At 47.3% G+C, this 28,000-nt stretch overlaps 1 protein-coding gene across 2 annotated transcripts; it reads right to left on the bottom strand.

The window, feature by feature from the left end:
- Positions 1–9,712: 9,712 nt before the first annotated feature.
- WDR89 (WD repeat domain 89) lies at positions 9,713–27,288 on the bottom strand. 2 transcript variants are annotated; one of them, XM_081864479.1, is made up of 2 exons: positions 27,188–27,288; positions 9,713–12,643 (listed from the first exon to the last, which is right to left on the bottom strand). In XM_081864479.1, the coding sequence occupies exon 2, from the start codon at positions 12,600–12,602 to the stop codon at positions 11,439–11,441; it is 1,164 nt and encodes a 387-aa protein (XP_081720605.1). In that variant the 5' UTR covers positions 12,603–12,643; positions 27,188–27,288; the 3' UTR covers positions 9,713–11,438. The 2 variants fall into 2 exon arrangements, with proteins under 2 accessions (XP_081720605.1, XP_081720606.1); XM_081864480.1 differs by having other exon boundaries at positions 27,164–27,275.
- Positions 27,289–28,000: the final 712 nt, after the last annotated feature.

Here is a 28,000-nt window from a genome sequence, read left to right on the forward strand (position 1 = left end):
GCTGGTGTTAGACCAAGGGAGTGGAGCGAATCAGACAGACTTGGAAGAAGTGACGCGGCAGCTAAAAAAGCCAATGCAATTCTGGGCTGCATCAATAGGAGTATAGCATCTAGATCAAGGGAAGTAATAGTGCCACTGTATTCTGCTCTGGTCAGACCTCACCTGGAGTACTGTGTCCAGTTCTGGGCACCACAGATCAAGAAGGACACTGCAAAACTGGAACGTGTCCAGAGGAGGGCAACCAAAATGGTCAAAGGCCTGGAAACGATGCCTTATGAAGAACGGCTAAGGGAGCTGGGCATGTTTAGCCTGGAGAAGAGGAGGTTAAGGGGTGATATGATAGCCATGTTCAAATATATAAAAGGATGTCACATAGTGGAGGGAGAAAGGTTGTTTTCTGCTGCTCCAGAGAAGCGGACACGGAGCAATGGTTCCAAACTACAAGAAAGAAGATTCCACCTAAACATTAGGAAGAACTTCCTGACAGTAAGAGCTGTTTGACAGTGGAATTTGCTGCCAAGGAGTGTGGTGGAGTCTCCTTCTTTGGAGGTCTTTAAGCAGAGGCTTGACAACCATATGTCAGGAGTGCTCTGATGGTGTTTCCTGCTTGGCAGGGGGTTGGACTCGATGGCCCTTGTGGTCTCTTCCAACTCTAGGATTCTATGATTCTAAGTAGCTGGCCTAGCTCACAAGGCTTCCTTTCTGATGTATGGAGGGTGGACACATACAACATCTCTGGACACATACAACATCTCTCTGATTTCAGTGGGTGGCTAACCTATGGCCTTCCAGCTCTCGTTGGACTACAACTCCCATCGTCGCTAGCTAGTAGGATCATTGGGAGTTGTAGTCCCAACAACAGCTGGGGACCAAAGTTTGAGAAACGCTGGCTTAGCTCCACACACCCCAAAGCATTTGCTGATCACTAGTGTCTGAGGCAGGTGGTGTAGCATCAGTTCCCCCACCCACTGCCGCCATTAAGGGTCTCCTTGGTCCTTGCTTGGAAGCACAGGCGCCTACTATCCCTGACCATTCAAGCTACTATGGGAACTGCGTCCATAGAGGTGACTCTAAGGAGAGATTTACAACATGAGAAGTTATGAGAGAAGAGAAAGTACCAGTTGCTGGAACCGCAGGAGGGGAGCCTGTTCTTGTGCTCAGATCCTGCTTGTGCATTTCCTACCTTGGCCGCTGTGAAAACAGGATGCAGGAACGTAGCGTACCTTGATTTCAGTAAGGCTTTTGATAAAGTCCCCCATGGATAGTTTTGCGGAGAAGCTGGTAAAATGTGTGGTCAGACTGCACCTGGAGTACTGTGTCCAGTTCTGGGCACCTCAATTTAAGGAGGGTATTGACAACCTGGAACATGTGCAGAGGAGGTCTGGAACCAAGCCTTATGAGGAACGGTTGAAGGAGCTGAGTATGTTTAGCGTGGAAAAGGGGAGACTGAGAGAAGATGTGATATCCATGTTCAAATATCTAAAGGGCTGTCACATGGAGGATGGAGCAAGCTTGTTTTCTGCCTCTCCACAGGTAGAACCTAAACCAATGGATTCAAGTAAAAAGAAAGGAAATCCAGACTAAATATCAATAACTTTCTGATTGTAAGAGCTATTCAGTGGTGGATGTAGTATCCGGAAGTGCATGGTGGGAGAAGAAGAGGGTAGGTCATCTCCTCCAGGATCTCCTTATGAACCTCTTCCCATCTGCATCCGATCCCTGTTGAAGACAGAGAACCCTAGATGGACTCTTTGTATGATCTAGCAAGCATTTACCATAGCAGCACTTACAATATTGATTCTGATTATCCAGTCAGGATGCTCCACAACATCTTGCAAAGCAAAGCCGTTATCTAGATGTGATGTTTTCTTGTGTAATTTTTCTCTTGCAATTGAATCCTATTCTCAAGGTCCTGCTCTCGGCTGAACAGTAATACTGTTTGTACACACCGTGGTGAGGACTCAAGAACAGTTTGTGCTGATCTTTACCTGAGAGCAGCTACCATGTCCCTCACATTCGCAGTCTTATGTTAGCTGGAACTGTGGATGTTTGTTGTTTTTCCAGGTCCCAGGCATTGTTTCAAAGGAGGATATTTTTCAAGGCTTGTCAGTACCTCCAGCACACGAAGCAAAACGTAGTTAAGCTTGCATTGACCCAAGCAGACCTGGGTGGAGGGTTTCTATAGTTCTGTCAAGTTTCAACAAAACACAAACCTGCCTTCTTGCCTCTGCATCTCCACAGGGAACTTGCACACAGCAACAGAGGCTACACTTTCCAGTTTCTCCACGTCCCTCCTCTTCCAGTGACACTGTCATTGCAAAAGCAACCAGCACGACATTTTCAGAATTTCAAAGTGGCCTAAGTGAAATGTGAAACTTGCAGTAGTCAATGTACAATGAGTTCCTCCCTCGTGTAACGTCAGGAATAAAAAGCTTGCCTACTAGGAACAGATATTTGGGGCCACTATCTCCTGAACAGATAATATGGAAAAATTGCAGACCCTTCCAAGGGTCCCTATTTTCCAGGGACAGTCCCAGATTTACAAAACCTGTCCGTCCCGGTTTCTGATTTGATCCCGGAATGCCCTGCTTCTCCTTTTAGCCGAGAAATGTTGGAGGGTGTAGAATAGGATGTCCCTATTTTCATCAGGTAACTGCTGGAGGGTAAGGTAAAGGGACCCCTGACCATTAGGTCCAGTCGTGACCGACTCTGGGGTTGCGGTGCTCATCTCGCTTTGCACTTTGACGTGCTTTCGAACTGCTAGGTTGGCAGGAGCAGGGACCAAGCAACGGGAGCTCACCCCATCGCGGGGATTCGAACCGCCGACCCTCTGATCAGCAAGTCCTAGGCTCTGTGGTTTAACCCACAGCGCCACCCACATCCCCTGGAGGGTAGGTAACTGTAATTGCCATGTCACATCACATCCGGTTTACGGTATACAAGCAGCAGCAAGGCTTGTTTCGGGGAGTGACTCAAGTGCCCATTATGTGTGATGATGGACATTTGGTTTCAAGGATCACATGGCTCATAAGTCACTCTCAGCAGCTACACACTGGAACTAGACACTGGAAGGTCCTATCAGGAGTGAATATAGACCCCCAGTACAAAAATGTATGGGAAACTGCTCTACTAGGGAATTTAACCAACTTTAACTGGCACAGGGACAAAGAAAGAAGAATGCCTTCATTCTGGTGTGGCTCCCCTATATCACATATACAGCACAACAAGACAGTGTCTTATTCCCCTCCCCAACAGAATATGAATAAATATGGCTTATCTGAGCCAACAACACACACACCCCTTCACACATGCAAACAAACCACACAGCAACCAAGTGAACACAAACAACCAAGCTCTGGACTCTAATCTCTTGCAATGCCAATAAAAATAAATATAAAATCTAAATATATAAATACGATAGGCTTCTGGGAAATGATACATAATGAATTTTTAAAAGATGTTCAAAATAGCCATTCCCAAGAGGCATGAAGCATTTCTTCTAAAAGGTGCTACTATATATCTGCGCGTTTTGTTTTGTTGGGAGCCGCCCAGAGTGGCTGGGGAAACCCAGGCAATTGGGGGGGGGGGTATCAATAATGCAGCATTATTATTATTATTTATTAAACTGTCACCTAAGTAACCAACTCCCAGGGCAAGTTAGTTCTTCCAGGGAACACCAGCTGATATCATCTTTGCTCTTGCTGCTCCCAAAAGAATGAATCAAAGGGCTGGTGTCCTTCGGTGTTGCTCCAGCAGTGGAAATCTTCTGCCATTCACAAACCCATGGTAAAGAGTTCCTGAGTCTAAGAGCTTCCTCTTCTCACTCTGCAGGGATAATTGATGGCGGTCATTTCATTTGCTTTTACAACTGGTCTCTTTCTGCGTTTCCTCATTTGCTGAACATAAATTATTACCACCACCACCCCTTTTGAACCTTTGTCTCGTTTATTTAGCTGGCACTAGGCAATGTGAAGGGATACGGATGGCGCTGTGGGTTAAACCACAGAGCCTAGGACTTGCTGATAAGAAGGTCGGCGGTTCGAATTCCCACGACAGAGTGAGCTCCCGTTGTTCGGTCCCAGCTCCTGCCAACCTAGCAGTTTGAAAGTATGTCAAAGTTCAAGTAGATAAATAGGTACCGCTCCGGCGGGAAGGTAAATGGCATTTCCGTGCGCTGCTCTGGTTCGCCACGTGGTTAGTCACGTTGGCCACATGACCCGGAAGCTGTCTGTGGACAAATGCCGGCTCCCTTGGCCAATAAAGCGAGATGAGCGCCGCAACCCCAGAGTCGGTCACGACTGGACCTAATGGTCAGAGATTCCTTTACCTTTACCTTTTAGGCAATGCGAAGCCAGCCAGCCAGACCTGACCCACCCAAGTCTTCCCCAACAATTCTGGAAATGCTTTACTAGAGAATAACCTGTCTTCAGGTGGAAGAAATTGCCAGAGATCTGATGATGTGTGCCAGCCTCTGTGCCAGCCTCAGTACCAGCCCATGACATTTTGTTGGAGTGGAGCCCAAGTAACACACACACACCCCAGCAAGGACCATCCCTTCCTTTTTATAAAAATCTTGCTGTACCATCCAGACACCGATTCCTGCTTTCATCTATTCCCACCCCCCAACCCTCCTGCCTTCATGGTGCTGTCTGAGCTTCACCCTGCAGCAGGGCAGGGCCAGCATTTTGGGAAACAACCTAAAGACAGAGGTCATTGTCACAGGGAGGTAGGAAGCAGTCCCAATCAACAGAGGCTGGCTATTGTGGGGGTGTCTCTGGCAAGATGGGAATCTGTTGCTGCGAATGATGCACGATAGGCATTGCTCCAGGCTGATTAAAACAGCAAAGAGATGAAAACCACGTGTATCCCTTTCCACAGGCATGACTCAGTTTTCTGAAAAGCGGAGTTATTGTGCTCCACACTGATGAGGGCAAAACCTTAGAGAAACGATATATGTTGGCTAGCTCTGGGTGAAAATTGTACCCAAATACTCTCAATAACAAATCTCGCAATACAATGTCCTCTTTAAACAGCTGCATGAAGGAGAAGGAAAAACGGGGGGCTTAGGGTCTCCTCAGACTGCCAGATTCACAGATTTCTGATACCCATCATTAAATGGCAGCTATTTCATCCATATTGTTTTCTGTACTTCCCAATTAGTAAAATCAACTTAAAGGATGTGTTCTACTTGCTTGAAGGAACCTCCAGCCTGCCTGCATGTATGATGTGGTCAACCTTTCCCGTGCCTGATGGACGTCAGGAGCCAGAAACATCCCGCCATGGTTTTAAACATAAGTTAAATATGGAGAAAGAGCAGGAATGCACTTTTAAGTGTCCTCCCAATTCTCTGCTTCAGAAAGACTGTGCTTTTTGAATTTGGCACCTTATTCTGTTGCCCTCCCAATCCTTTCCTTTGAAGTCGGGTCTGCCAGCCACATGCTGTTCTCTACATGGCTGAAAGGGAAGTTGCCGCTTCAATATTCCTTGCATATCTAGTCCTTCTGTAATCAAGATCAATAGTAATATTGCTGGTAGCCTGAGGAGAAGTTCCCAGGAGCCTGGGATTTATTTTGTTTTTAAACATCCCATTAATGTTAAAGTAATGTGCTCATTAAAGAGGCTCATCCATCCACTGCCGATTCGCAAACCTGCAACGTGGGGGGTAGAGCTGTGCTGCAAGAGAGTGGAGTGATCAAGGTTTGCACAAGGAAGAGAATGCTGGCATCCACCATGCAACTACAGGATCTACTGGATTCTGTACCATGAGAATGAGAGCCCCGGTGGGTGAGCAGTCACAGGTATACAAGCAATCATTTCGTAAAGGGAAACCTATAAAAGTGTGTTCACAGGATGGGAGAATGAACGTGCAGAGGGCAAGAGTTTGGCAAAACACAAATGTGGATACTCAGCTTCCCAAAAGAAAATTGGTTGCACGCACATGCAGTTGAGAATGCTGCACACTCCAGAGGCCAGCTGAGAAAACAATTGGGCAGAGCCAGGCACCTTGCTGGAGCCAAGCTCCATTCAATGTAACACCTCTTCTTCATCACACCTGAACCAACCTGCCTTTCCCTAGGAACAGAGGAAAATTTTGTTGTTGTTGTTTAGTCGTTTAGTCGTGTCCGACTCTTCGTGACCCCATGGACCAGAGCACGCCAGGCACTTCTGTCTTCCACTGCCTCCTGCAGTTTGGTCAAACTCATGCTGGCAGCTTCGGGAACACCATCCAACCATCTCGTCCTCTGTCGTCCCCTTCTCCTTCTGCCCTCCATCTTTCCCAACATCAGGGTCTTTTCCAGGGAGTCTTCTCTTCTCGAGGTGGCCAAAGTATTGGAGCCTCAGCTTCAGGATCTGTCCTTCCAGTGACCACTCAGGGCTGATTTCCTTCAGAATGGATAGGTTTGATCTTCTTGCAGTCCATGGGACTCTCAAGAGTCTCCTCCAGTACCATAATTCAAAAGCATCAATTCTTCGGCAACAGAGGAAATTGCCGTACTCTAACTCAGGGCTTGTCAATCTGGTCCCTACTGCCCACTAGTGGGTGTTTCAGGATTCTAGGTGGGCGGTAAGGGGTTCAACAGCACAAGCTGAATCCCCCTTCCATCGAGCACTGGTGGGAGGTAAGGAAATTTTACCATCAAGAAAGATGCATTAGTGGGTGGTAGGTATAAAAAGGTTGACTACCCCTGCTCTAACTACTGGGAATATTGGTATGTTATAGAGAAATTGTGGCAGCGACCAGAACGCCTGTATCATTTGGGTGGCGGTGGGACAACCTTCAAACTTCCTCATTCCCTTTAACTTCTGCATACGGTTTGAGTTCCGTCCCATATAAGACCACCCAGTTTTGGGGGGGTTTGATAAACTGTCCCATTAACACAGGTTTCGATGTTTTGATAATGCAACTGGTTGCTTTAGGAAGGCCTTCCTGCAGCTTCTCTGATGCATCATTTGGGCACGGCGTAGATCCCCTAGCAGGCTCAGACCGAAACTTTAAAAATAGACTGGCAAATTAATGCTTCCATAAATGGACGACAACCCCTTGATACACAGGTTGTGGGATTATTCCAGAAGTGGGTCCCCCGCCCCGCCCCCCGTTTCCTACTTGGATAAGCACAGCATGCAGAGTTTTAATCAGAGACCAGAGCCTTACTATGAATAATTTGGCACTAGATCGGCTTCCCCGAAACACAGAGAGCACTGCAGGCAGCAGGCAGGCTCCTACCACTGTGGCAAAGGCTGACTTGTTATAGGCCAAAGAAAGTTAAGCCTCTCAACAGCATTCAAGGCATCAAGGGGCAGGATTCAGCCAGTTACCCTAGCACAACTTTTAGCTGTAACTTTTAGCTAAAACTTTTAGTGTAACTTTTTCTGCTTCCATTCCCTGCATGCCCCCTATACATGCTCTGAGGGTTCCCTCAATTCATTGCAGTAACATAAAATAAAGTATTGCCTTCTTTATTGTTTAAGAGTTAATATTGTTTGCCACTGTTTATGCGGCTGGTACGCTTTTCTTTGTTTTGCTTTTCCATGGTTGTGATATTAAATATTAACATGATTCCCCATGGCAGCTGGGATAGCTCAGTCGATAGAGTGTGAGGCACTTAAATCTCAGGGTCGAGGGTTCAAGCCCCACCTTGGGCAAAAGATTCCTGCATTGCAGGAGGGTGGACTGGATGACCCCCAGGGGAACCCTCCAAGTCTATAATTCCCCCCTCCCCTGCTTTTCCCCTTATGGTATTATGTACTGTATATTTTTATTTGTGTGAGTCACTTGGAGACCTTCAGGGGACAAGCAGCTAAAAAGTTTCATATAAATAAACTAAAATAAAAATAATAAAATAAAATCCAAGAACTTCTGTAATTGATTTTATTCCTAGGGGTTAGGGGAGCCAGTTTCTATGCCAGCTTAGATCTTTATATAAACACACAAGACGTAACCGGCTGTGCTTTTGAATAAATAAAGTATACTATTCATTGTATCAAATTGTAGATTTCAATGGAAGTCTCATAAAGTTCCAATGAAAAAAGCAGAAAACCCAGTAGATCAGTTCATTCTCTAGTCAGTTCATGCATAAGGTCCATACATGTATAAGTGTCTATTCCACCTGTCTGTTCATAGAGTCCAATAATCCACATGAAGGGTTGTTGCAGTTCCACAGAATCCTTTCACAGAGTCTAAGACAAGGATTTCTGGACTATTAGCCTTGTTTCATCATCCTAGGCTGCAACCACTACTATGCTATAAGATCCACTATCCTGTAATACAGTGGTACCTCGGGTTACATACTCTTCAGGTTACATACTCTTCAGGTTACAGACTCTGCTACCCCAGGAATAGTGCTTCAGGTTAAGAACTTTGCTTCAGGATGAGAACAGAAATCATGCTCCAGCGCCGCTGCGGCAGCAGGAGGCCCCGTTAGCTAAAGTGGTGCTTCAGGTTAAGAACAGTTTCAGGTCAAGAACGGACCTCCGGAACAAATTAAGTACTTAACCCGAGGTACCACTGTATTACATATGAGCCTGTTCTACTGATGAAGCCTAGGATGATGAAACAAGGCCATTTTCCAGAAGTGATGTTTTGTCTTCCCACTCAAAATGCACCACACTTGGGGCGTGTGGAATCCCTCAAATGCTGAGCCCAACCCAAAGTCACTTAAAAGCTGACAAGTCAAGCAGATGACGTTGCCTGAAGAGGTCCAGCGAGCGACGAACTCCGACGCCCCCATGTACTTGACAACTGCCAAAATCGTGTCTGCTGTACGTATGGCAATAGCAAAGTTCATCGCACAGCGAACAACCATCCACATGCCTGGTTTTGTGACGGCATTGCCATATGGATAAAGGAAGGAAAATGTCAGTTCATCCCACCCACCACCATGCCGATCTACAGATCCCAAAAGGGAGGTAAATTTAGGTTTCACGTCTTTTTCAATCTTTTTAAATACAAGAGAAGTTCAGGGTCACAAGCAATAGCCAACAAGCATTGCAGTATTTCTGTCCAAGGGGTTGGAGCTCACTCAAGTCTGCAGGAAGCCAAACCTGGGTCTGTACCCTGGAGGGAACATTCTCCAACCCAGAATCTTCGGAGGTCAATTGTAGGAGCCGGAACCTGAAATGCTGTAGGCAGAAGATACTGCTGTACTGACGATGGAAAAGCATGAATCAAGACCGCTGTTTTACCTAGCTGAGTATTCTTGATGTTGGCAGGCACTAGCTTTGACCTTTGAAGCCCTAAACAGCCTTGGCCTTTTATACCCAAAGGAGTATCCCACCTCCATCGTGCAGCCCGGACACTGAGGTCCAGCTCTGAGGGCCTTCTGGCGGTTCCCTCCCTGCGAAAAGTGAGGTTACAGGGAAACAGGGAGAGGGCCTTCTCAGTGGTGGCACCCGCCCTGTGGATGTTAAGGAAATAAAGAACTATCTGACTTTTAGAAGACATCTGAAGTCTGCCCTGTTTAGGGAAGCTTTAAATGGCCGAGGTTGTATCGCGTTTTTAATATTTTGTTGGGGGGTGGATGGGGAGAAAAGAGAGAAGGAAAGACTCATTGCAAAGCTGAAGGTCCTTGTGCTAACAGAATGACTGCGATGAATATTGCCTAGTATATTTATGGAATACAAAATGTACAAAGCTGCTTTCGTTTTTGAAAACTAAGCTTTTGCAAGTCGGGAAAAATCGGAGAGTTGGTTACAGAAACCACCCACACTGTAGTAAACAAAAGGAAGTTTTTATTATCTCGACTTAATCTGTTATTTTTACTGTCAGCATCAATCCAGAAAGAAAAGGAACTATAGTTTTTAAAAATCTGCAACACCTGTTTACTGCCAAGTGACGGGGAGAAACATACAAGGCACAGTTTTGGTTTCAAACTGGTGCCAGCTCTTGACTTGGGGGTGTCGGGAGAGACCCCAATCAGTGCCTGTCTTCAGCCTTGACAGATCGTGGTATTAAGTAAATCTGAGTATTGTAAACAACTTCAAAGCAACGATGTGCCTACAAAATCAGCCACATGAATCCATGTATCATTTACAAAATAAGTAAGACATTTTCTCCGGTTTTTGAAGATCCATAGCTTCAGATTCCAGACTTTCATTTTTCTATCCATGGATTTCAGGGAACTGAAAGTTTGCAGAGATCGAAACAAACTACCTTGTGTCTTGATGTGATACGCAGTGCTAAAGTTAGCTAGCAGTTCCCAGTTTTCAGTTCCTCATCTGGACCAACGTTCGAAAAACAACTCATTCAGAAGAGGAACTAAAGGGAAGGAGCGAATTAGCTATGATCAGAGTAGATCCAGTAAAATCACAGGCTTAAGTAATTTCAGTGGGTCTACTTTTCAGTAAGATTTAGTTGGGGATCACCCAATATGCCCCAAGACCTCAAAATAATGGTTGCACAGCCAAAAATCATAGACTTCCATGACTGCTAAGACTCCCCTTCAAGAGCCACAATAAATGTCTCTAGTCATAACAGTCATGTTTGCACAATGCTCATAAATGCACAATGGCCTCTGATAACAAATAAGGAACTGGGTGTGTGCACCCCCAAATCATGGGAACCATGTATTCAGCTTGTAGTATTTCCAAACAGAGACCAGTTCCCTTCCCACCTGCAGAAAATGGATGAAATCAGAAGCAGGCAAGAACTACAACATCCATTAGCTGCAGCAAATGGTCAGGGGTGATGAGAGGCCACAGGCTAGTCCCCAGCCCTAGCCCCAAATTAGAGAGATGCTGTGTGTGTTCACACATTGGAGAAGAGGCCTTGTGTGACAAATATCAAGTTTCACAGAACTGAGGGGGTGCAGAAGGGAACTTTCTAATCTTGCCATTCTCAGTTGTCCCTTATGCCTCTTTTAGCAGGCTTATCTCCCTCTTCCTCCACTCCCTGTGACTTCAGGCATCGTTTTAAGAAAATTCCATCTATAGCAAAATATAATTTGGGCTGTTGGGGTCTGGAGAGAAATGTTTGAACAACCCTGTCATAAGCAGCTTCAGACAAAAGAACGATACCTTTTAATTTGCTTGGCAGGCTTCTCGTATCGAGGCACCAATCCAGTGCCAACTTTGCTGGAAGTTGGGGTCCCCACTGACACGGAGAGGATATTTTCCGAGTAAACAAGGCCACGGCTGTCGAGCTGTACACGTCAAATACCTGCAAGGAACTCACTCCCCCCAAAAAAGTGTGGCAACTTTTCAAAAGGTCAACTCTCTACAAGTGGAAAACTGCAGCACCCTAAAGACCCAACTAATTTATTATGGCATAAGCTTCCGTGCGTGATGAAGCAAACCTTAGTCCACGAAACATTATGCCATAATAAATTAAGTCTTCAAGGTGCTGCAGGACTTGTTTTCCCCCTGAAACGGGCTAAGGCAGGTACCCTTCTGGAATCACTTTCAGGTAGAGGCCTCCTCACTCCCCATCGCCGCCAACCTCTTTACAAAGACGTCCGTTTTTTCTTGCTCTTGAAAGCGTGCTGGTGAACTCTCAGCCGCTGATGAACAGAGGAAGCAGTCTTCATAGAAGTCTTCTTTCCAAAGGCTTTCCCCACGGCTCCAGGTTTCCATAGCAACAACTGTGCATCCTCTCCACCGGTCAGCAAAGAGTCATCTGCCACGTTCCAGCAGAATGAGCGGACGGGAGCAGAGTGCCCCTCCTGAAGGACTCCTACAGAACTCAGGCCACCAACCCCACAGTCCAGGAGGCAGATGTTTCCTGCTGACGTTCCCCCAACAACAACCAACTTGTCCATCGTTTCATGGTACAAGCCACCGATTAAGTAGTCCACCTTGGTGCTTTGTCCACTTCCTGCTTCTCGGGCGTCTGGAACACGCAGCAATGTAACTGGCTCCTCGGTCTCCAGCTGGGCAAGATCCCACCGACAAAACCCTTCATCGTGCGTTGTGCAATAGACCTGCCAGTAATCTTTTCCGGACCACCCGACAGAACTGACCGACGAGTCGGAGTTGCAGGTAGCAACCAGCGCATCTTCTTCGCTGTCCTTGTTGATGTCAAACACATTCACCAGCCCGTCGGTTGACCCAGAAACTACCAGGTTCTGTTTGATGGGGTGAAAACGAATTTTGGTGATGTCATCATTGTGGGTCTCCGAGTAGAAGCCCAGGGGCTCTCTGCTGGAAGCTACACTACTCGCGCAGCTGCGAGCATCCCAGAAGGCCATGAACACATCATCCCCCACTTTTTCCGTTCCAGCGCAGACTATGAGGTCGTTGCAGCTTATGTCAAAGCTAATGAAGACATTTGAAAGAGAGCCACGGAACAACTGTGTCGGCCCTGTGGTTGCCAAGCGCGTATCCCAACATTTCACCGTTCCGTCGCTGCAAGCAGAGAACAACACACTTTCACACGCATGTGCGAATCGGACGCCGCTGAGCAGCCCGGGACGGCTGCTATATCCCCGCAGCAAAGTGAGCGTCTCTCTGTTGTAAACCCTGATTGATTTATCGGAACACGAAACGGCCACCAACTGGCTCCCTCCGCCTCTTGAAATGTCCAAGTCCAACAGATAAGTGGGGTCTTTAGCCAGCGCACACCGTTTTGCGATTTGGAGGCTGGAAAAGTGCTCCTCGATCTTCTCCATACCAACTGCGACTAAAACTGCATCCTCAAGAAGGTAGAGGTCTGGAAAATAGAAATAAGACCAAATGAAATAAGGTCTCCACTGTTAATCCTTTCCAGAGCACTTTTCTGAACAACAACAACAACAACAACAACAACAACAACAATAATAATAATAATAATAATTTATTATTTGTTTCCCCAGCCACTCTGGGCGGCTTCTAACAAAGATGAAAGATACACTAAAATGTCACATATTAAAAACTTCCCTGAACAGGGAAGATGTCTTCTGAATGTCAGGTAGATGTTTATCGCTTTGACATCTGATGGGAGGGCGTTCCACAGGGCGGGTGCCACTACCAAGAAGGCCCTCTGCCTGGTTCCCTGTAACTTGGCCTCTCGCAGTGAGGGAACCGCCAGAAGGCCCTCAGCGCTGGACCTCAGCATCCGGGCAGAACGATGGGGGTGGAGACGCTCCTTCAGGTATACTGGACCGAGGCCATTTAGGGCTTTAAAGGTCAGCACCAACACTTTGAATTGTGCTCGGAAACGTACTGGGAGCCAATATAGGTCTTTCAAGACCGGTGTTATGTGGTCTCGGCGGCCGCTCCCAGTCACCAGTTTAGCTGCCACATTCTGGATTAGTTGTAGTTTCCAGGTCACCTTCAAATGTAGCCCCACGTAGAGCGCATTGCAGTAGTCCAAGCGGGAGATAACCAGAGCATGCACCACTCTGGCGAGACAGTCTGCAGGTAGGTAGGGTCTCAGCCTGCGCACCAGAAGGAGCTGGTAAACAGCTGCCCTGGACACAGATTTATTGATACAAGAAAGGTTCCGCTAGTGGTTTAAATCAAGGTATTCAGCATGTTTATACTTGAGAGCTGTTCTTACTATCCTGACAGTGGTTTAGGGCAGTGTTTCCCAACCGGTGTTCCGCGGCACACTAGTGTGCCGCGAGACGTTGCCTGGTGTGCCGTGGGAGGGCACACTCATTGAAATTAGAATTAGACTTTTGCCCCCCGCCCGCCTTCAGAAGAGGTCCAGGACCTCTTTGCTCCCCCCTGCCTGCCTTCCCGGGAGAGCGGAGAAACGCAGCGTGTTTCTCCGCTGTCCCGGACAGCTTTTGAAGGCAGGCAGAGGGGAGCAAAGACTTTCGCCCCCCGCCCGCCTTCAGAAGAGGTCCAGGGCCTCTTCTGAAGGCGGGCGGGGGGCAAAGGTCTTTGCTCCCCCGTGCCTGCCTTCCCGGGAGAGCGGAAAGTCTTTGCTCCCCCCCTTCAAAAGCCGTCCGGGACAGAGGAGAAACGTGCTGCGTTTCTACGCTCTCCCGGGAAGGCAGGCAGGGGGAGCAAAGACTTTTGCCCCCCGCCAGCCTTCAGAAGAGGTCCTGGACCTCTTCTGAAGGCGGGCGGGGGGCGAAAGTCTTTGCTCCCCCCGCCTGCCTTCAAAAGCCGTCCAGGACAGCGGAGAAACACGCTGCGTTTCTCCGCTCTCCCGGGAAGGCAGGCAGGGGGGAGCAAAGACTTTCACCCCCCGCCAGCCTTCAGAAGAGGTCCTGGACCTCTTCTGAAGGCGGGCGGGGGAACAAAAGTCTTTGCTCCCCCCGCCTGCCTTCAAAAGCCGTCCAGGATAGCGGGAAGCGCTTCCCTGCTATCCCGGACTGCTTTTAAAATGCTGGCGGTGGGGAGCAAAGCCTTTCGGCCCCCGCCGGCCTTCCTGGACCTCTTCTGAAGGCCGGAGGGGGGGGGGAAGGCTTTGCTCCCCACCGCCAGCATTTAAAAGAGGTCCCTGGAGATTTCCCTATAGGCTTTCTTCTTGCGAAGCAAGCCCATAGGGAAATTCATCTTGCGAAGTGCCTCAAAAAACGGAAAACCCTTTCGTCTTGCGGGTTTTCAGTCTTGCGAGGCATTCGTCTTGCGGGGCACCACTGTATATATAGTCAATATAGGCACAGAGTTAATTTTTTAAACATTTTCTAATGGTGGTGTGCCTCGAGATTTTTTCATGAAACAAGTGTGCCTTTGCCCAAAAAAGGTTGGGAAACACTGGTTTAGGGGATGGAAGGAGCATTGCGCTCTGGAAACTGACCTTTTCAAGTGCCATAATAAAGTTACGGTTTGGAGTATGTCCTCTGAGGCACAGCCAGGGCATTCCAAACAAAATCCAACAGAGATAGATATTTACACTTTCAAGCATGCCATTTCTCATTTTTTCCCCTTATGCTTGAGGTTTGGGGCAAACTTTAACCAGAGCCTGAATGCAATTATCCAGAGCCTTTATGGGCCAGGTGAAATTGGCCATTCCTAGTTTACAAGTCAGCGTAGAAGTAAATACTCCTAAAGGCCAGTTTTAAAACACTGCTAAGACCCAGGTGAAAGGGACAAGGGTGGCGCTGTGGGTTAAACCACAGAGCCTAGGACTTGCCGATCAGAAGGTTGGCAGTTCGAATCCCCGCGACGGGGTGGGCTCCTGTTGCTCCGTCCCTGCTCTTGCCCACCTAGCAGTTCAAAAGCACGTCAAAGTGCAAGTAGATAAATAGGTACCGCTCCAGCGGAAAGGTGAACGGTGTTTCCATGCGCTGCTCTGGTTAACCAGAAGTGGCTTAGTCATGCTGGCCACATGACCCAGAAGCTATACACCGGCTCCCTCGGCCAGTAAAGCGAGATGAGTGCCGCAACCCCAGAGTCGGCCACGACTGGACCTAATGGTCAGGGGTCCCTTTACCTTTATGACCTAGGTAAGAATAAAACCAATGCAACACAATACAACCCAAATCATCATCAGCATAACATCGCCACTCAATAAAAGATGATGTACTACTAGCAAACCATGCAGGCAAAGACAAACCAACTGACATCGTTGTGGTGTCAGGTGACTGACAGGTGAGTAGCCCCGCCTGCCCGTCCCTGAGGCATCTCCAGCCAAATGTTCCTCCAGTTTCCATTCAGAAGAAAAAGAAGCCATCAGACATTTGAGGAGCATTTCCCTGGACTTCCTCAAGAGACATTGTGGAGATCTGGAAGGAGAACAGACCTGGAGTTCTTCCAGGGTACTATTGTATAAATCTGCATTTACGTTTCTTAAAATAATAATAATAAAAAGTCATTTCCACATTTTCTGGGGCAATGTTTACATGTCCTTGCTGTCGGAGGGCACCGCCTTCCAGAAGAAAGGACAGCATCCCACACAATGGGGTAATAACCGGCGAGGGTGTATTTTTGTCGACTGCCACATCTCATTAAGTCGCGCCACGGACATGTGGCAAAATGTCAGCTGGTGAAAACGGAATCCTACCTCTCGTTAGGAATGCCCGGCTGAAGGTTAAACAAACAAGCCGGGCAGAGAGTCCAGGGTGTAGCCAGAGGCTCTTCCTCTTCGGAACAGGAAGCTGCTGCGCGACTTTGATGGGAAGGGTTTCAATAGGAGGCAGGAGAAGCCCCCCCCCCCTTCTGCCCACTGGGTCACATTTATGGGAGAAGTAGGGAAGTCGTGATCTTCCATGCACAATGGGAAATTAAGAGCTGGGAGGCAGCCAGGTGCAGACATTGTCAGGGGCAGAAGCCTGCAAAATGCAAGCTCTAGTCTGCGGCTGCTGTTTTCACCTATTAATTCCAAGGCGATTAATCCCAGGGTTGTTAATAGCTCGACTCTCCTTTTGCCTGCATTCCCCCCACCCTTTCATATATATCAAGTTTTTCTGGGCAAAACGCAGTTTCTGGATGTTATGAGAGAGGGAGTGGGTGGCTGTGTCAGGGGAAGAATACATGGCAAAGAGAGATCTGCATTGGCTCCCAGTACATTTCTGAGCACAATTCAAAGTGTTGGCGCTGACCTTTAAAGCCCTAAACGGCCTCAAAGGCCCAGTATACCTGAAAGAGCGTCTTGACCCCCATAGTTCAGCCTGGACACTGAGATCCAGCACCGAGGGCCTTCTGGCGGTTCCCTCATTGCGAGAAGTGAAGCTACAGGGAACCAGGCAGAGGGCCTTCTCGGTAGTGGCGCCCACCCTGTGGAATGCCCTCCCAGCAGATGTCAAGGAAATAAGCAGCTATCTTCTCTTTAAAAGACATCTGAAGGCAGCCCTGTTTAGGGAAGTTTTTAATATTTAATGCTGTATTGTTTTTAACACTCGATTGGGAGCCGCCCAGAGTGGCTGGGGAAACTCAGCCAGATGGGCGGGGTATAAATATATTATTATTATTATTATTATTATTATTATTATTATTATTATTATTAAAAGTTAATGGCTCAGGGCTCATGTTTAGTCCTCAGACCACACAGGGCGGGGTTGAACTGCACCCAGAGTCCCAACTCTGTTCCTGTCCTGTTCCTTTGGCCCAATGTCCGACCACTGAGTTGAGCACCTCGCTTCAGCAACCTCTATCCCGTAAATCATGGGCGGCGAAAACAGCTGCCCTCCCATTGTGGTTGGACTGCGATTCCCAACAGCCCCCACCCAGCATGGCCAATGGGCATGGATGATGGAAGTTGTAGTACAACAATACCGGCTTAAATACTGCTTTTCACACATCCCTCTGCTTTTCCCCCTTTGTTTTAATCAGACTATCATCGAATCAGGAGGGAACTCAAAGGTCATCCATCACAAGATTAAGGAACGCACATGCAGCACCCAAGCATGGGACCAAAGCGTCTCTCTGCCACGGACAGAGCCATGTTCAGAGGTCAACAAATTTGGGGTTGCCTTAGTGACCAACAAAAGCTTTGTCTTCGCCAGCACATGCCCCTGCTTGTCCCTGATCTCACGCTACGTCCCTGAAACAGAGTTGTTCCACCTGGCCTTTGGCTTGGAATCAACTTGATCCCCTCCCCCTCTTTCCTTTTTCCTTCTGTGATGGAACTCCTATTTGGGGACTTCCCTGGCTTTTTTCTGGCCCACATAGGACCAGTCTGGATAGTTGGCCTTGATGAAGTTTTGACGTTTTCATCCCCAAAAAGTTTTTGATTTGAGTTTCTACTGAAATGAGGCTGCATTTTAATGTTGTATTTTAATCTTGTTTTTAAGTTGTATTTTAATCAATTGTTTTTATACCTGGTGTTAGCCACCCTGAGTCTGGTCTTGACTGGGGAGGGCGGGGTAGAAATAAAAATTATTATTACAGTGGTACCTCGGGTTACATACGCTTCAGGTTACATACGCTTCAGGTTACAGATTCCGCTAACCCAGAAATTGTGCTTCAGGTTAAGAACTTTGCTTCAGGATGAGAACAGAAATCGTGCTCCGACGGCACGGCAGCAGCAGGAGGCCCCATTAGCTAAAGTGGTGCTTCGGGTTAAGAACAGTTTCAGGTTAAGTAAGGACCTCCAGAACGAATTAAGTATTTAACCCGAGGTACCACTGTAGTAGTAGTAGTATTATTATTATTATTATTATTATTATGTCCCTGAAACAGCCTCCTTGTTTTCTTCCTCCAGCCTGGAGCAACAGTGACTGGGAAAGGGACAGAAACAAGCCCCCATGCACTCACTTAAGCCAAAGAAGGGCAACAGAAGCTTGCTCTAGATCTCTGCTTGCGTCTTACAGAGATCTACGACCAACTTCCAGACTTCCACCCAAGTTTGGGGCTAGGACCACCAGCTTGTCTTTCTCACCACAGCCCAGCTGAACTCCCACCATGGTAGAGAAGCCAAGCTGCACTGTCAAACCATGGCCAGGTCTCTTGTCTTGCAGAGGGGACACCCCCTTCCACTCTGTTGCCTCTCCTGAAGTCACTATGAAATAAATAAACAAACTATCCTCCACCTAGCCTTGCCTCCAAACTCTCCTAACAAACATGGTTTGCTAAACTGCTCCAAACTATAGTTTCAAAGAAACTATGGTTTGTATGGATGGACATGACATGTGAAACCGTGGTTGGGAGGTAAAATTTGCTCCAAAGAGATGCAAAGCTTAGCTTCCAGTTTGCAAACCACGGTTCACAGGGAGAAGATGATGCACCAGGGTGAAGACCTCGAAAAGTTGTACCGGGTGACTAGAAGAATTAATTGGAACTCAATATTGAATTACTGATCGCAAAGTAGTATTTGAAATACTATTTTCTCCAAGAGTATATTGGAGGTGATAAAGGACTATAAAACCTTCCATGCCAGGCTTGAAATATTGGTCCGTATAACTTTTAATGCTACTGGAATATAGTTATAGATGTTCAGTCATTGACACACAAGTTATAAACAACATTTCTTAGGCTAAAGAGAGATCCGTGAGTCATTTAAATCCTACAAGGTTTTCAAAAATAGACCGGTGATTCATGAATTACATTCTTCTACCTCCCAGAGAATCTTTTGGCAACAATGCGGTTTTCACAATGGTTGCTGTCTCCCGAGAGCAAGGCCGCTGCGGCAAGTAACCACTGGAAAGCAAACCCCACGCAAAGAAGTGCTGTCGTCAAATCTATGCCAAGCAAGGCTTGCGTCTGCCTGCATCGAAGCACCAAGACCACACAATCTCTTTGCTTTCTTTCTCCTGCTGTCTCTCACACTCCCTCGCCATCGGGTGGCTCAGAACTGCTGCTTAAAAAAAGCCTCTTCCCTGTTTCTACTGCTACCACTTCGTCCTGGCTTTTTAGAGTCTGCCCTGGGCATCTCACTATTTTTGTCGCATCATTTCCAAGTTTCTAGTCCTTAAGGGCTCTCCCACCCTACTAATGACACCCATGTATCGCATAAGAGCACGGGAACCCGGTGCAAAGTCAAGCCATTAGTTCACCAAGTTTAGTGTTGTCTACCATGTTGAGAAGCATGGGTTTCAGACAGGGATTTCCGTCCCATCCCCCTAACTGGAGGTGCTGGGAATCAAAGCTAGGTCCTTCTGCATGCAAAGCAGATGTTCTACCCCTAAGCTACAGCCCATCTCCAGGTGCAGAGACAAGCCAATGCGTCTAGAGGGGGTAGAACAAGGCAAGCTCTACCTCTTCTTTAAATCAGAACCAGTGAAGGCAGTGAAGGTCCTGTGTGAGTGCCTGGAGGCGGTTGGAGGATGGATGGCAGCTAATGGATTGAGGTTGAATCCTGACAAAACAGAAGTACTGTTTTTGGGGGACAGGGAGCGGGTGGGTGTGGGGGACTCCCTGGTCCTGAATGGGGTAACTGTGCCCCTGAAGGATCAGGTGCGCAGCCTGGGAGTCATTTTGGACTCACAGCTGTCCATGGAGGCACAGGTTAAATCCGTGTCCAGGGCAGCTGTTTACCAGCTCCATCTGGTACGTAGGCTGAGACCCTATCTGCCCACAAACTGTCTCGCCAGAGTGGTGCATGCTCTAGTTTTTTTATTTTTAAAAAAAATAATATTTATTCAAATTTTAAAGATTACAAAGAGAAAATTAGAAAAGACAAAAAAAGGAAAATAAAAAATACAGAAAATACAATACAAAATTACAAACAATTCGAAAAAAGGAAAAAAACAGAGGGGGGGGAAACAGCTCAAACTTTTACATAATTTTCTTTCCTTTGCTTATTTCCTTGACCTCCTCACACCTCCCTTTTTTGTATTCTAGTTCAATTAGATATTTCAGCAAATCCTTTCTGGTGCATGCTCTAGTTATTTCCCGCTTGGACTACTGCAACGCGTTCTACGTGAGGCTGCCTTTGAAGGTGACCCAGAAACTGCAATTAATCCAGAATGCAGCAGCTAGATTGGTGACTGGGAGTGGCCGCCGGGACCACATAACACCAGTTCTGAGAGATCTGCATTGGCTCCCAGTACGTTTCCGAGCACAATTCAAAGTGTTGGTGCTTACCTTTAAAGCCCTAAACGGCCTCGGCCCAGTATACCTGAAGGACTGTCTCCACCCCCACCGTTCAGCCTGGACACTGAGATCCAGCGCCGAGAGCCTTCTGGCGGTTCCCTCATTGCGAGAAGTGAGGCTACAGGGAACCAGACAGAGGGCCTTCTCGGTAGTGGCGCCCACCCTGTGGAACACCCTCCCTTCAGATCTGAAGGAAATAAGCAGCTATCCTATCTTTAAAAGACATCTGAAGGCAGCCCTGTTCAGAGAAGTTTTTAATATTTAATGCTGTACTGTTTTTAACACTTGATTGGGAGCCGTCCAGAGTGGCTGGGGAAACTCAGCCAGATGGGCGGGGTATAAATAATATATTATTATTATTATTATTATTATTATTATTATTATTATTAGTCAGCTTGCTCTGCCTTTGAAGGATGCTTTAATCCCTGGGTAACAGGACCAGTGGTCAGGGGTGATGGGAATTGTAGTCCAAAACATCTGGAGGGCTGGAGGTTGGGGGTGCCTGTTCAAGCAGATCACCAGGGAGGTGCCTGTGATATCAGATGCCTCTAATCAGGCGCCTCCTCAAGGGCCACCGTTAAGGGGCTTCTGCCTAGGGAGGCACCAGTAAGTAAAAGACCTCCGTCCACAAGGAAATGGAGACACCGACACAGGGAGACCTCACAGACCCAGCCCACTCGCTGCTCCTTTCCACCCTCAAAGTCAGCGGTTGGAAGGAGCAGCATAGGGCGGCTTCGCAAAGTAATGCTGGGAGGGAGAAGCTCCGTATCCCCCATCAACTGATGTCATGGATCGGCAGGATGCAGAGGAATGGTGGGGGGCACCAGCTGGGGAACCCCCAAGGGAAGATGGCTCAGAGCCTGGGAATTGGTGGTGGGACGAGTGGTCAGACAGAAGAGGCAGGGAGGAGAAGGTGTGGGAAGCTGAGGAGGTAACAGGGTTTAGTGAGCTGAGAGAGTCGGTGGCAGAGAGGATTTCAGAAACAGAGGCAGAAGCAGGAGGAGAAGAGTTTGGATTTGATATCCCACTTTATCACTATCCGAAGGAGTCTCAAAGCGGCTAACATTCTCCTTTCCCTTCCTCCCCCACAACAAACACTCTGTGAGGTGAGTGGGGCTGAGAGACTTCAGAGAAGTGTGACTAGGCCAAAGTCACCCAGCAGCTGCATGTGGAAGAGCAGGGAAGCGAACCCGGTTCACCAAATTACGAGTCCACCGCTCTTAACCACTACACCACACTGGAGGGTGGAAGGAGGGAGGCCAAGAGGCAGAGATGAGTCCACCTGGGGAAGAGTCACAGGTGTCTCCTCCTGCTGCTGTGACAAGCTCCCTGCCCCGCTTGTCGCCCAGAACCAGAAGAGGCATGAAAAGGGCAGGGGAGAAGTTGGCTGCATGCAGGCGCAGTCTCTGATTGACTGGGAAAAGTCCTGGAGAGGAGGGGACTCACGCAGCTGTGGGAAGGCGGGACAAGACCTACCAGAGATTATACTCATTAGGCCTGATGCCCTGACAAGTCTGTGCATATCATGTTTTGGCTGGTAAGGAGTTAACTCAAACCAGCACAGTGTGATTTACTGCCAGTTTGCTCCTGACGGCTGCGGGGCAGATGAGAGCGCGTCTTGCTCTAAGGAAAGGGACGATCAGGAGCTCACTTAAGATCCAGGTTGCTCCTTTGAAGCCCACCCACCCACACTTGATGTCATGTAGGGCAGAGGGCCTGGCTTCTTCTAAACAGCCTCAAAGACGAATCAAGAGGTCTTGACAGACTACCTTTGGCCTGTAGGCTAGAGCAGTGTTTCCCAACCTTGGGCCTCCAGCTGTTTTTGAACTACAGTTCCCATCATCCCTGACCACTGGTCTTGCTAGCTATGGATGATAGGAGTTGTAATCCAAAAACAGCTGGAGGCCCAAGGTTGGGAAACACTGGGCTAGAGTTTCCCCACCTTTGACCTAAGCTATGCATTCAGCAGAATAGGCCACTGCTTTTCCATGGTAGCCCGGAAGGGAGGCCTGAACATCCTGACTACGGAAAGGAATAGTTTGAAGCTTCTAAGTGCTTTGCAAAAATGCAGACGCCAAGCATTTCAGCACTGAACTGTTTCAAAGAAAGAGCCACCAAAACAACAGGTAAAACAGTCCCAAGGTTGGAAGCAACAGCTCAAAGCAAACTCCAGAACAAGAAAACAATTCTCATTTAAAAATAAGTCTTGAGTGTGACTCATTTTCTGCATTTAATTATTTCTCTGGCTGGGCCTTCCATCTCTCTCGCGATTCCCACACTAATGCACATGTGTTATTTTAGAAACCAGGTTTCCAAGGCAATAGGACCTGAAGAAGCAACGCAATTGGCAGCCAATTTGCTCGGCACCTCTGGAATCTGTCTTGGGGGGAAAGGAAGATCTTTATGCCTTCGAAGAACAGAGCTGTGCCCAGAAACAGCTTCCAGCCCGGAGGTTAGCTAAGACCAAATGTATCATTAACTGCAGGCCTGCCTTTGTAAGCTGAATTCAAACTCAGAGCGACTCACAAATGAAAATATAAATTGTTCTGATAATGAATGCAGGTGCTGAACTGGCTTGGAGTTCAAATAGGGACTCTGCAAATCAAGAGAGAGGCATCAGCATACTTGGGAGGCATGCAGGGAAATAAACCCAAGGGTTGTTGTTGTTGTTTAGTCGTGTCCGACTCTTCGTGACCCCCTGGACCAGAGCATGCCAGGCACTCCTGTCTTCCACTGCCTCCCGCAGTTTGGTCAGACTCATGCCGGTAGCTTCGAGAACAGTGTCCAACCATCTGGTCCTCTGTCGTCCCCTTCTCCTTGTGCCCTCCATCTTTCCCAGCATCAGGGTCTTTTCCAGGGAGTCTTCTCTTCTCATGAGGTGGCCAAAGTATTGGAGTCTCAGCTTCAGGATCTGTCCTTCCAGTGAGCATCAGGGCTGATTTCCTTAAGAATGGATAGGTTTGATCTTCTTGCAGTCCATGGGACTCTCAAGAGTCTCCTCCAGCACCATAATTCAAAAGCATCAATTCTTCAGCGATCAGCCTTCTTTATGGTCCAGCTCTCACTCCCAAGGGTTACAGAAGTGCAAAATGAAACCACCCATTTTTAAAACAAAAACAAACATAAGGTGGCAAGAAGCCCAATGAGGACTGAAAATGATTGGTAGTCCTGAAATGTTAAGTGACCATAGGAAAAGAAAAAAGGACGACTGGGGTGCGGACGGAATAGTCTACTGAAAAATAGCCTGGCAAAATTGCAGGGGGTTGGAAGATGATCCGTAGGGTCCCTGCCAACAATTCTACAATTCTATTTTTCTATCCAAAGCACTTTGCATGCACTATCTAGTCACAATTCTTATGTCCCGGCAAGGTAAGTGAGTATTATTACCCCCATACTTCTGATGGGCAAACTGAGGCCAGGAGACAGGGCCTTGCAAGTTGAGTATTATTACCCCCATACTTCTGATGGGCAGACTGAGGCCAAGAGACAGGGCCTTGCAAGTTGAGTATTATTACCCCCATACTTCTGATGGGCAGACTGAGGCCAGGAGACAGGGCCTTGCAAGTTGAGTATTATTACCCCCATACTTCTGATGGGCAGACTGAGGCCAGGAGACAGGGCCTTGCAAGGTGAGTATTATTACCCCCATACTTCTGATGGGCAGACTGAGGCCGAGAGACAGGGGCTTGCCCGAAGGCCACCTAATGAGTTCCTGGCAGAGGTGTGATTCAGACCAGGAACTTCCTGATTCACAGCTCGGACATTTTAAGCCACCGCTCTGCACCTCCAGGTCTCTAACACCAGCAACAAAAAGTACCAAGCAAAATTTAAAAATGGTCGCAATGATGAAGCTAGACAAACTAAAACAACAGCGAAAACAGAACCCTAAGAAAGGAAACAGCAAAGGGCAGACTAAAGGTGATATCCAACATAGCGCTATGTTAAACTACAGCATGCTTGTTCCACTGGCGAAACGTTCTGCACTGGGGAACGTTGCTGTGAACTTTGGTGCACACAAGACCGTGCAATCGGTTACACGGCAAGCTTCTGCTGGTGTAACTGTTACACTGGGTTCGTTGGCTGTGCAATATTAAGCATGGCCACAGATAAAGATTCCCTCTGCTGAAAAAAGGCCTCCAACTTTTTCTGTCTGCAATGCAGTAAGGAGAGCCCCAATAACGAAGTAAAAAAGTTGAGCTTGCGTGTACAATTCCTGAGATATCCCCAGATCAGTTAGGGCTGTAACAGTCAACACACTTGGAATACAACCCCCAAGCCAGCTGGATGGCAATGAAATTGACCAAAAGGAAAAGATATAAATTATAAAATACTTGCTTAAGCAAAAATGTGTATCTTGTGGGTCCTTTGTGACCCTGTATAGAAATGACCATGCTTAATTTTGGATAAGCAGTCACTGCTATAAGCAACAATCATTAAGCCCCATTTACGTGCATTCGATATGTGCATTGCACCGAACCCACGAGTGAAGATAGCAGGAACTGGGTGTTTCCAAGCTTTTCTCATGGTGTTCCAAATATACGTGATTTTACTTAAATGTGTGGTGCCTTGGAACGCAATCCCTGTGTAAATCAGGAGCGATTTGAAAAAGCTCAAGTTTGAATTTTGCCGTTGTCATTTTACTAGTTTAATAATATCTTACCACTCTTAAGACGTGTCACCACAGACATGGATCTGGGTGATAAGAGCAGACTGAAACCGTTAGGAAGCACAGTGGTGCCTCGCAAGACGAAATTAATCCATTCCGCGGGTCTCTTCATCTTGCGGTTTTTTCGTCTTGCAAAGCACAGCCATTAGCGGCTTAGCAGCTTTAAGAAAAAGGAAACAAACTCGCAAGAACTCGCAAGACGTTTCGTCTTGCGAAGCAAGCCCATAGGGAAATTCGTCTTGCGGAACGACTCAAAAAATGGAAAACTCTTTTGTCTTGCGCGTTTTTCGTCTTCGAGGCATTCGTCTTGCGAGGTACCACTGTAACAGATCTGGCTAAAGAGTTTTGGGAGAGATGGCACCACTATATGTATTCTTAATCATTCACAGAAAGTTTTAAGTGCACAAAGCTCTCTATACTGTCCTCCTGAAAACCCTGTAAAGTATGTTATATAAGTTCACTTATCAGGAGAGGTAAAGTGACTTCTCTGTGGTTAGAGGCAGCAATGCTTTTGAAAACCAGTTGCTGGAAACCATATATACCTACCCAAATCTTGAGAGTCTCTTCACAGGCTCAGATTCAGGTGCTGGAGCCAATTTAAGCGAGATAGGCAGCTACCAAGGAAAGGGCCTTCTTAGTGGTGACACCCTTGACTGTGGAATGCTGGGCCCAAATAGACTTTCTCTACGTGGCAACTGTGGCCATGTAGGGAGATACTGCAAATCACATGTGCCATGAACATGTGTGCACCTGAATGAATGCAATACATCTTAAAGGTAAAGGTAAAGGGACCCCTGACCATTAGGTCCAGTCGTGGCTGACTCGACGTGGGGTGCGGCGCTCATCTCGCTCTATAGGCCAAGGGAGCTGGCGTACAGCTTCCGGGTCATGTGGCCCGCATGACTAAGCTGCTTCTGGCGAACCAGAGCTGCGCATGGAAACTCTGTTTACCTTTCTGCTGGAGCAGTACCTATTTATCTACTTGCACTTTGACGTGCGTTCGAACTGCTAGGTGGGCAGGAGCAGGGACCGAGCAATGGGAGCTCACCCCGTCACGGGGATTCGAACCATCGACCTTCTGATCAGCAGGTCCTAGGCTCTGTGGTTTAACCCACAGTGCCACCTGCGTCCCTCAATACATCTTAGGACACCTTCAATCACCACTTTTGCAGTCTGCAATTTCACACGAGCTGCTACTCACACCTCTGGGGTAACAGCAGTAGCTGAGACACTCAGAGCAGGGAGTCTTACACATGAGAGAGAGAGGTGGGGAAAACAGTATATAGCTAAATTATAAAAATAAAAAAAATCTAGATATATGTAAAATTATAAAAAATACAAGGGAATTTGCAGGTATTTTTCCCAAGGGGTAGAAGCAAAGTAAAGTGGGGGACCAGGATAGTTTCTGATACACACAGAAAGGGGAGAATATTGCCTGTGCATTTTTCATAATTCAAGTTATTATTATTATTCATGACTCTCCCATGCTGCTTTATATTTTTAAGAAAAAATGTCAGCACGCTTTACAACACATTGAAACATCAAATAAAACAAGACAGAATAAAAATTTACTGAAGAACGTCAAACAGAAAGTCTACCTTCAAAGCGACATAATTAACAGGGAATCAAATGCACATTTAACGCAGCAAAGTTAACAACAACAAAAATCTAAAACATTTCAAAAGAAAAAAAGTTCTACTAAAATGAGAATTACTTTCTAAAAAAATGAAACCTGGGAATCTGAGAATTATAGTTTTGGGCAGCAGGAAGGACACCTGAGCCCGCTCCCCCCATGCACACATGGGGAACAACAGAACCAACTGCCTAGTCCTTTTCACACGTGCACAAGCCAAAGCCCGACTTCCCACACCACCGAAGTAATTTCAGGAAGGGATCGTTTTAGAGATACTGCTATGAGAAATGTTTTTTTAAAAAACAACAACCAAAAAAGTAGTAATAATAATGCTGGTGATCCAAGGGCGGCCCAGGAATTTCTGGAAATTCGTAATGCAAAATTATTTAACTGAGAAGGGAGTACATAACTTTATTTTACTAACCCAACTTAAATAAATAATGTAATTTACAAATGAAAAGAGGGGGGAGAAATTATGCGGAACAAACAAAGCAATAAACAAAACATGCACAATTCACACGTACCAAATGGGAAGACACGTGTATTACCTGGCGCAGGCGGGTTAAAGAAGAAGCGTCTCCCTTCCCCGCGTGCTCCACAATTCCTTCCTGCTCCAGCAGCTGCCTCCGCTCAGCGCAGCCCCATTGGCCGGCTGCTCACGACGCAACGACGACAAAGGACTCCTGAGCTAATATGATTGGTCAAGGCAGCAGCGAGGGCGTGACTTTCCGAACGCCGCGCCCACACCGGCTATTGAGTTAAGAAAGGCAAGCACAGCGGACGGCCAGTACTTCCGGGTTACACCAAAACGGCGCCATTTGAGGGGCGCAAGAGTGGAAATGCATAGAATTTGCTCACCGAAGTCCATGTGTGCTATCAGCAGCACGGCAACTCCTGCGCTTTTATTTGTAACTTGCTTTTGCTCCGTTTCTCAGCTAGATTGGTAAAGAAAAAGCGTTTTATATGCGTTGTATCTGCGATATGACACTGTGACACCAGATGGCGCTGTGGAGTCCCGTCTTTCCCTACCGGATTTCCCTGCATGAGTTTACAACGCGTTTAACTGAATCGCTTCTTTGACCAGTCCAGATCCAGCCAGGCGTCCCCGATCCTATCTTTTTGTTCAGACTTGACTCTGCCCCACATATTCGATGGCGAGCCGGAAGTGCAGTTTGTGTAGCGTCAATTAGTTTTGCAACGACCCACCCCCTTGGAGGCAAGAGAGGGAAGGATGCGAGCGGACGGCGCGAGCAAAGGGAGAGCCGTGCTGCTGCGTGGCGTGGCCGCCAGGGGGAGCTGTCGTACTGCTTTTTCTAACGACGTGAATTATTTTCTTGTGCAGCCCTGTGTTTATTTATTTT

Source organism: Podarcis erhardii, assembly GCF_964252035.2.
Source record: "Podarcis erhardii genome assembly, chromosome: 1".
NCBI lineage: Eukaryota > Metazoa > Chordata > Lepidosauria > Squamata > Lacertidae > Podarcis > Podarcis erhardii.

Excerpts from the sequence above, each read along its gene's own strand:
- WDR89 (XM_081864479.1), bottom strand. The coding sequence starts at position 12,602 with ATGGAGAAGATCGAGGAGCACTTTTCCAGCCTCCAAATCGCAAAACGG.